This window comes from Amia ocellicauda, chromosome 5, assembly GCF_036373705.1.
Source record: "Amia ocellicauda isolate fAmiCal2 chromosome 5, fAmiCal2.hap1, whole genome shotgun sequence".
Taxonomy (NCBI): domain Eukaryota; kingdom Metazoa; phylum Chordata; class Actinopteri; order Amiiformes; family Amiidae; genus Amia; species Amia ocellicauda.
In genome coordinates this window covers 18630715-18640056 of record NC_089854.1, presented here as the reverse complement: position 1 = coordinate 18640056, position 9342 = coordinate 18630715, and the positions used below count along the sequence as shown (strand labels likewise).

Below are 9342 nucleotides of genomic sequence, written 5' to 3'. Positions count from 1 at the left end.
TTACAAGATTGATTTATTAACTATTATACATGTCACGTAAGGCCTTAATGTTTTTACACCATTCCCATTGAGACAAATTACGATACTTTCAGCAAATAATAACATGATTTTTTTGTTGTTTCTTTGTTTTACTTTTTTTTTATTTTTCTTTTTTCCTTTTTTTTTTTTTTTTTTTTTTTTTTTTAAATACTGAGAGTGGTATTCCCTCTCCCTGGCATTGTACTTAATCATGCACTATACTGAATTGGCCTTAACACCATTCACAAAATTGTTAAAAAATTGTCTTTTTAATTATTAAAATAAAACATAAAAAGAAATGTTTTCTATCACCATTGACTAAAGGGCAGATTGTTAGACCCCTAACATACAAATAAACAACCATTTTAATATATTTTGCTTGTTTCATTTAACTTAACAGACAGTCTGTCACCATTGTTGCAAAATAAAGGAAAGAAAAAGGTGATGCAGCCACAGAGATCGCTGAACCAATATCACATTTTAATACATTTTTCTTTTTTCAACTGTTCATCTGTATTCAAAGTCAGTTTAGTGTTAAGTCATTGACATATATAGAGAACATTGTACAGGAGGAAGATACAAAGTACCAGAACTCAAGCTTGGATGCAGAAAAAACACCCTCATATTTTTGCCACCCAACCCCTACCCTTCGGGGTCACCCCCCTCCCCGCACTTTACCTCTCCCAAAAGAGAAAAAACAACAACTGTGTTGTCATTTTCTAAAGGCAGATCCAGCTTTTCTACAACAATGAACAAGAAAATGGGCCTTATATATATGAAAGGGTTTTCTACATAAAATGACCAGTTGCATCTTCAAGTAATATTCTAGTGGGGTCTCGCAGTTTAGAGAGGATACGCATAATACCAGCATACAATGAATAGGTAGTGTCAATTCACTAACGAGGGATGTGAGAGAAGAGGACAAATCGCAAAGACTGGCTAGAAAATAAAAAATGTAAAGTGTGTGTGTGAGCGTGCCTGCGCAGGCGCACCCCTCTAATAAGCATAACAGAAACAATGACTTGTTAATCCCTTGTTACCAAGTTGCACTCCCAAGTGTACACCTGCCTCCTCTCAGGTGTGGAGACTCGCTCCTTACAGAATTAACAGAGTTTAGAATGACCTACAGCCTAGGACTGCCCACACACATACATACATAGACGTACACAACCATGCACGCACGCCTGTACAGGCATCAATATTCACAGCCAGGAAAATTCCAGGTACAATGAAAAGGCACAGCAGGGTTGTACACTTTGGAAATGGAAGTTGGTCATGGGGGAACTTTTTTTTTTTTTTTTTTTTTTAAATAGACAGTTCAAAGCATTATACGTTTTGTTCGATTCCTTTTGACAGTGCGGTATACCCTCTGTCTGTGACTTAAATGGGTTGGATACTGCCGCTACTTGAGCACAAACCAAAAAGGACAATGATGAAAACATTTTTAAAAAAGTGCCTTGTTCCTGATGTGATTTTAACAGCTCCAGGTGTATTTAAAATCTAGGGCAACACTTTCCTCCCCAATCTACCCAGAATCCCTTGCCCTGTACCCCAGGTAGTGTTTAATCCCAGCACTTAATAAATCACAAGGAGGATTCAAGTGTGTTTCCAGTTATTCAACTATCCCGAAGAAAAGTCAATCAGTCTCCCAAATACCAAGTATTACTGGTGGGGGGGTGTAGATTTTGATCATTCTTACATTCTGTTTCAAAGATATAGTAGTTTGAGGACTATGAAAAAGAAAACAATGTTAAAGCTCTTGACTGCAGTACCTTAGGGACAAAGGAGAAATGCTTTACTGCCAGCATCCATTTTTTGGATATTCTACACTAGTTCCAGCAGCTATGTAAAAAAAAAAAAGATCAATAAACCACATGTGATCCTTGATTATCAGATTCATTTAGGCTCTGTTTAAGAACAGCACCTATTCTTTTTGTATTGAAATCGGCATTGGACATAATTTCAGATTTGCCCCTTAAGCAATCTAAAGCAAATGGACAGTAGGCTCCTGTTAAACTACTTTATATCTATGAAGAGGTAAAAGGGATTTATTGGCCTATTCTCATTCATGCATACAAATTGGTCGAGAATGAGATTAGTGTATGAAGGGATGAATGCTGGCAAAGAACCTGAGTAATGGTCCCATCACTGGTACCAGCATGAGAAAGGCCTGGTCAGTGTCCTGTAGGAATACTGCATCTCAAATTATAACACTCCAGTGCTACCAAGAACTAAAGTAGAGAATAGATGTTGGTTTAACTGATCACCTGCACAATGTAGCACTAAACCCCAGATTAGGATGGACGGAAGGGGGAACCTATATACTGTACAGTCTATATACACACACGCACTCATATAATTCTTTATCTTTTCCTATTCATGCACAAAAGCAGTATTTAAGTAGAGACTTTTCTTTTTTCTTTTGAGATGGCACACAGTGCTCAAGGCCCCAGAGGTGTCTTCTGGGAGAGCATGTGTGCACAACTGCAGTCTGCAGAATTTTAACCACAAGCTGAGGGAGACCTGTACAGTTGGGATACAAATCTGTGTCGATTTGACTGGTAACCAAAACAGTTTTTATTGATCAGGAATGGACTGAAATTATAGCAGTAAACCATCTGAGGTTTGCATTAGTGGTTACAGAAGGCAGAGTAAAACCATTGAAAGGGTGCATTACTACAGACACTGGCTGATAGCAGAGAGAAGTTCACAGAGTTCATTTTGCAGGGAAAAGCACCTCCCATTACTATGCATTCATAATTAACCCTACGGATTCAGGGAGAACTCATTCTGTGACGTCTCACCGGTATGCAGTCAATTTATGATCTGCTGACAAGAGCTTCATTCCATATGTTAAATCATGATTGAAATTCATTAGTTTGGAAGACTGAAAATGCCCAAACAAATTCACAGCCTACACAAGTTCCACATGGAGGGGGTTAAGCAGTTGGCAGAACGTTAGTCAGTGCTGTGCATTTTTAGACACTTAACCAGGTGAAGAGGAATAGCAAAGGCCTGTCTGAGCATTTTGGCAATGTAGAGGAAAGCGAGTGCTGCAGCAAGCAGGAATTGGATGGAGTCGCTTTTTGGTATGCTGCAGTTACTTGAGGCAAATCACCAGTGTCTATTTTCAGGTACAGAAATTAAATACCCCTTGCATGGCCATTTCTGGCTTTACCAGGTACCCAACCTCTTGTTCAAATTTCACTGCTGGATTGGAACTTTCTTTGCATCTGTGTATGCAGGTGGATCTGAAGTATAACAAACAAACCTCCAGTAGCTGGCACTGGCTTATATACACAGTAAGCTACAGATCAGAAAAAATGGCTCAGACTGCTGTGCAGTCGGAGATCTGTTCCCATGTGACAAATCAAAACCCCTCAAATACGTACCGTCTTGTGGTGAGTGAGTTGCAACAAGAGCAATGAAAATAAGAGTCCATTAAAAAAAAAAAAGCGTATCTAATATGAAGAGAATGGGTATGCTATTGCACCATAACTATACTGTTATACAGACAAATTTTATTCTTTTTTTTTTTATATGCCTGGATCAAAAAGGGCTGCTTTGTCTAGCATCAGGTAGTACGTACTTGTGGGTGAAAATGACAATACAATTCTTTATTAAGTAATGTAATAGGAGCAGGATTCAAAAGACAAGACATGCCAGCGAATGCCCTGATCTGCTGATCTCTGTCATGGTTTGGCTGCAATGCCAAATGGGTTCCCTAGGTGGCAGCAGAGCTCTCTGGCACACTCCACAGTTACAAAACGAACCAATCAAGTAGGGAGCAGCACCATGAAGTTGAAACTAAGCATGCTAAACTACTACAATCTGAACCATCTACAATATTATGGAAAGCATCTCCACACTAATATTCTTGCACTACAACCAATAGCTTTCACCTTCAAACAACTTTTCCATGAACCAGAGAGACTGCCTGCCCTCCCTATACTGTCTCTTGCTACCCCACCAGCCAGAAGACAGAGAAATGCATTTCTGAGCTTTGCAGTACAATATACAGATTGTTTAACAATAAAGATCAACAGGTTATCTTTCATTACAGAAATGAATCTTACTAGAATCAAGAAGGTCTGAATTAAAAGTACAGCCAAGATATCAATGCAGTTTAAACAGAAAACATGTTAAAAATAAAATCAATTACCGGTCAATGTCACCTTAAGATTAGCGGTTTATTATTTAAGTTAAAAATGTAAATATTCTGCCTTCTTTAGAAAAAAAAACATGAATCTGAATGTGGATGGAGGTGGCTGCTATCACTGTGCCCACAGATATCTGTGGCAGGTTCAAAGAAGAACACCTATTACATTTAGCAAACAGACAATGTCAATCAGATTTTTCATTAATTGGTCACAATTCATGGAGTAGGTAGATTGAAACTGACCTGACAGTAGGGAATGTCATTCTTAAAATAATTTGCCAGAACTACAGATAAGTGCAATTCATGTTAATATCCTCCAGTCAACCTTTTTAAATTCCCCACAAGGTACAGCCAGGTAAAGAACAACTGGTTTGTGCAATGAACATTTGAATATTGATTGACCGGGGAAAATGAATGCAATGATTTTCAGTTGTGAGGCAGAAGATGTCTGGATATCCCAATTCTGATTATGCAAAGTATCCATGCCTAGCTCTGTAATAGATAGTTTTGGGTTTCATTCAGGGCAACTCAGAAAACATACAAGATTTCCTCTAATCCCTCAACAGGTGAAGCAGCACATATTTTCCCCTACATTGCTACTATATTTCAAGTGATTTTATCCCATTAAGTGATGACTGACAATCACAACAAAAAATGATCAAACTAGAAGTGGATTTTAAAGGAACTACAGCATGTATTTTTTTGGAATCTCAGTGCTTTTAAAAGAACAAGAGCAGCTGTTATGGCATTTCTTGACAGAGAACAGGACTAATTCACACACACCACCCCTTTTCCGACCCTTCCCGATCGATTCCATTACAACCAGTGCCTTAATTATTAAACCGGTAAAGATCAATTAAATCCTTAAAGTTGTTCAAAATGACCTCTTGCAGAATATTAATAGACCGGAAGCTCTGTCAGCTGAGTAGCTGCCTTCTACTAAACCTTGGGAACAGACTTAGTCAAGCAAAGCAAGAAAGAAAGTAGAGAAATGCTACCACTCACTCTCAGGGATGGACAAATATACTCCTCCACTGCTCAGTACTGTGAAGGTTTTACAAAGCTCCAGCCCAAAATTGAATTGACTTTTATAGAAGTGTGTTTTAGCAATGCAACTCGATCCATGCATGTGTGATTTTGTATACAAACTCAAAAGGAGGATACAGAGGAAATATCCAGCTTCTATTTTTTTCACATACAAGATCCTGTAACTGGTATGACGGGTATAACAAACTGCTGTATCATATTCTGGCCGGATCTCTACAGGGTTTTTCCTATTGGCACCCCCCCACCCCAGACAGAGGCACGGGGGCTCCCTACAGTCACACATAGGGCAGAGCTGTTCAGGGAGAAGGCCAGCTAGAGGAGGCCTTTCTCCAGCCTTCATTCAGCCTTATCTCCTCTAGCTGGCCTTCTCCCTGAACAGCTCTAGGGACCCTTCTGCAACACACAACTGCCCGATAAACAGATTATTCTCACTAATCTCCCTGGTCTTCTTTTCTTAGAGGAGGGGACCAGCGCTCTCACTGGAGGGTGCTATGAGCTTGGGCAAAGTGCATCAGTGAAGCACACACACAATGTATAACTATATACTTCCATGCAACTGTACCATTAAGTCAGCAGGTGTATTCCAAGTCCTGGGTGTTAGCTTATATACAAGTTAAGAGCCTGGATAACCTGACGTGGAGCAGACTGCTTTGCAATGGAAGCCCAATCTAACGGTCTCCAAATATACTCAACACGGCCGATCTGCACCCCAACCCTAATATTCCCGCGCTATCCCATACATCCAAGTTATGTGTGAGGCTGGCAAGGAACTAGCAGGCTCCCAATGCTATGGAGCAGGATAGTAATCTTAACTGGAATTGTTAATTAACAATTGTTCATACATTCGCAACACTGTTAAAAAAAGCTAAGCAGAAGCAGGTGGTTCCAGGGGAGCCGTGACTGACCCAACTCACCCCTGCCCTGCAAATCCCCCTCAAAACAAGGACAAAATTATCATTAAATGTTTAGTAATGGGTGCTGGAACCAAAATCCAGTGACTTAGTAGTCCAAATTCTCACGCCTTCACTGTACTATATACCATCCACCTTCCTCTCCCCTACTACCATTCCTGATTGCTACTTGTGAAACTAACCTTCAGTTCTGTAAACCAGCCCTAGAACAAGCTCATGCTGCCTTGACGCTGCCCTCAGCAAACCAAATCATCAGTAGTGGAATGTTATTATTTTCTTGTTTGTTTGTTTGTCATCTAAGATCTTGCCCACCTGATCAGCTGTTCTCTGACTATTAAGGTTGTTTACATCAACAGGACCAAAATCATCATTATTTCACTGAAGCAAATGTAATGCTTTCAAATGCATCCACCGGGTATTTGTCTGGGTTTTGATTCAGATGCTAACACTGGTAACCTGTTCTCCACTCTTACCTGAAATAGTGATGGTTTAAAAGCAGTAGTGAGAAAAACATCTTAGATTTAAAGTCAGTGCTCATATTGCTAATGAGCATTGTTATATGCAAGCACACCCAAAACTAATAATGTCTCATCTAATGTATCCATTGTTTTTTCTAATGAATCTAAACCCTGTGAGCAAGAGTAGTGAATATGTTTATATATATATATATATATATATATATAAACAATCTGAAAAGTGATCAAATTCCAGATGACTGGAATGTTCTACAGTCAAATCACATAGAAGCATTCCATTTCTAAGAGAATTCGTATTCTGTGTCCAGTAAAGTGCTCCCACCCTTGCCTACACCTCCACAGCCATACAACACAAATGCCTTAAGGAAACCACATGAAGCAGGTATGGTAGTCACTATGTGTGTGTGTTCACGTGTTCCTAAAAAGTCTCAGAGTTATGCAGCTGATGCGCTGCCATACTGCGCTGATTATAGAGAGAATCACAGGCACTCGGGAGAAAGGAAGCTTGGCAGTCCCAGAAATCCTGATCCGAAACGGGAAAGAGGGGTGATATTCAAATATGGAAAAAAAATAAAACACAGAAATAAATAAACAAGAAAAAATGATGAATTTGAAACATCTTCCAGCTTGGGAGAGGAAGCTGCATCCTGCAGGGTTTTGATCAATGCAGAAGATGACAATCATTACCGGGACAGTGAAAAGTTATAATTCCAGCACTGGCACATCACTGGAGACGGCAAGAGCTTTTATTCTGGTTTATCACCAGGATGTCTGTGTGGGGGTGGGGGAAATCCTTTATTACCCAATAACACGCCCCCCACCCCCCCTACCCCCCTCTTTTTTTTAATACTTAGTTCTGTTAGGGGGCAGGAGGAAAGTAAGACCTAGGAAGGCTAGAATGTCTTTTGACTTCTAAATGAGAAGAACAACAGAAAATAGAATGAATCCCCTCACCCCAGTCTGTGTATGGTTTCCAGGAAAATCCATTAAATTAGGATTTAGGAGTTAAATTAGGCCACAATCTTCTCTGTACAACCATGACTGACCATCTAAGAGGAAGAGCAGAAGGGCAGGGGGGACGGTGGGGTGGTTAATGTTTGTGGATCTTTGACGTCTGGGTCTTCTTGCTCCACTTCTCCCCCTGCCTCACATACTCCTGTCCGCAAATTCTCCAAATCCTATTTTGGAGCCCTGGGCAGCAGCTACCAAGTCACTGGCAAATACATTTTAAGTAAGATCAGGACACAGATCACAGGGGCATAAAGCAACTGCCCCATCTCCTTCCAGTCAGCCACCATCCCACTAGAAGGTGAGCTGGTGAGATGGGAGCAGAGAAGAAGAGCCTTCTAGGACACCCTAGACACCCTCTACTGAGAGAAAGGAAAGGGAAGTGTTCTCTGTATGTATGTGTGTATGCATGTATGCATGTTGTTTTTTGTTTCATTATATATATATATTTTTTTTTTGTCCTTCTGTAGAGAGTTGATCAGGGGAAAAAGTTGCAAAAGAAGGGGATATGAAAAACAAAACCTTGATTGATTTCAGGGCAGTACGCTAGTTAAGTGTCTTTAATGCTTACTTCCTGACCTCCTTCTTTCCCTCTATGATGGCTGCCAGTGTATGTGAAGTCCAGCATGTGACAGGCCATGTCACTCTCTCTCTCACTCTAATCGCTTACTCTCTCGTGCTCACCTCTCTCTCTCACAGCGTCTGTTGCTCGGCCGGAGCATGGTGGGGGTGTAGCGGAGGCAGGAGGGGCTGCAGAGGGGACTGCGGAGTGGGGGGTGGAGAGTGCGGGGGGGATTGCTGGGGTGCCCCCGGGGAGGAGGAGGAGGAGGAGGCAGGGTGGGACGCCAGGGAGTAGCAGGTGTAGTTGGAGGCTCCGATGAGGGGGGTGGGGGAGGCAGGCAGGCCACTGGGGGTGTCCACGAGCGGCTGATTGTAGAAGAAGAAAGCACACTGGCAGATGAAAATCTCGATGATTGTCTGGTAGGTGCGGGTGGCTGTCAGCGCGTCCATGGTAGTGAAGTCGGGCCTCATCAGCGTGGGCCAGAAGCAGATGGACAGGTTATCACTGGTCATCAGGTTCTGCTTGTTGTGATGGCTCACCCTGCAGAGAGACAACAGCAGCGGGGCTCAGCAAATCTATTTCCCTCTTTAATGCTTTTCCAATGTGGAGTCGCAAACTGTTAACGCAACTCCTGCACTAAAACAAATGGTGGGTGGGAGCAGCTAACTCATACACGGAAAAGCATGGAGACACATGTGCACATCTGCACATGCACACACGTCCTCCAAAATGTCTGCTCCCAAGCCACCCACATCTCACAGCACAAACAGAGCTCGGTCCCCATGGGGAAGACTAATGCAGCTCTCACTAAGACAACTGGAGAGCTCACAGGTACCTGGTAAGACAATGGGACTGGATATCGGGCAACAAGCTCAGGAAACCCTGGCTGAGTCGAGCACCCACCCACTTAGCCATCCTCTGGTTCACTGTTACAGGAAGTGACTGTTACAGTCAGCTGTGCCAAATGAGATTGAGCAGCATCAGGAACCAGAGCCACACTCACTTGTTCAGGTGGCTGATGACGTATTTGAAGACGTCGTAATTCTCCCGGGGGAACTTCCGCAGAACGTCCTTCATGGTGTGCAGCCTCTGCTCTCGATCGTTGATCTCTGCAGAGGAGGCAAGGAGAAAACAGACAATGGCATTTATATCAGCCCCTGC

The 9342-nt window shown here is 41.9% G+C and overlaps 1 protein-coding gene across 1 annotated transcript in view; it reads right to left on the bottom strand.

The window, feature by feature from the left end:
* arhgap35a (Rho GTPase activating protein 35a) overlaps window positions 1-9342 on the bottom strand; it is a 76287-nt gene continuing 66945 nt past the window's right edge. The window contains exons 6-7 of the mRNA XM_066704111.1: window positions 9185-9290; window positions 1-8721 (exon numbers count right to left, since the gene is read on the bottom strand). Coding sequence (XP_066560208.1) covers window positions 8313-8721; window positions 9185-9290 — 515 coding nt within the window. The 3' untranslated portion in view covers window positions 1-8312. The remainder of the gene's footprint in view (window positions 8722-9184; window positions 9291-9342) is intronic.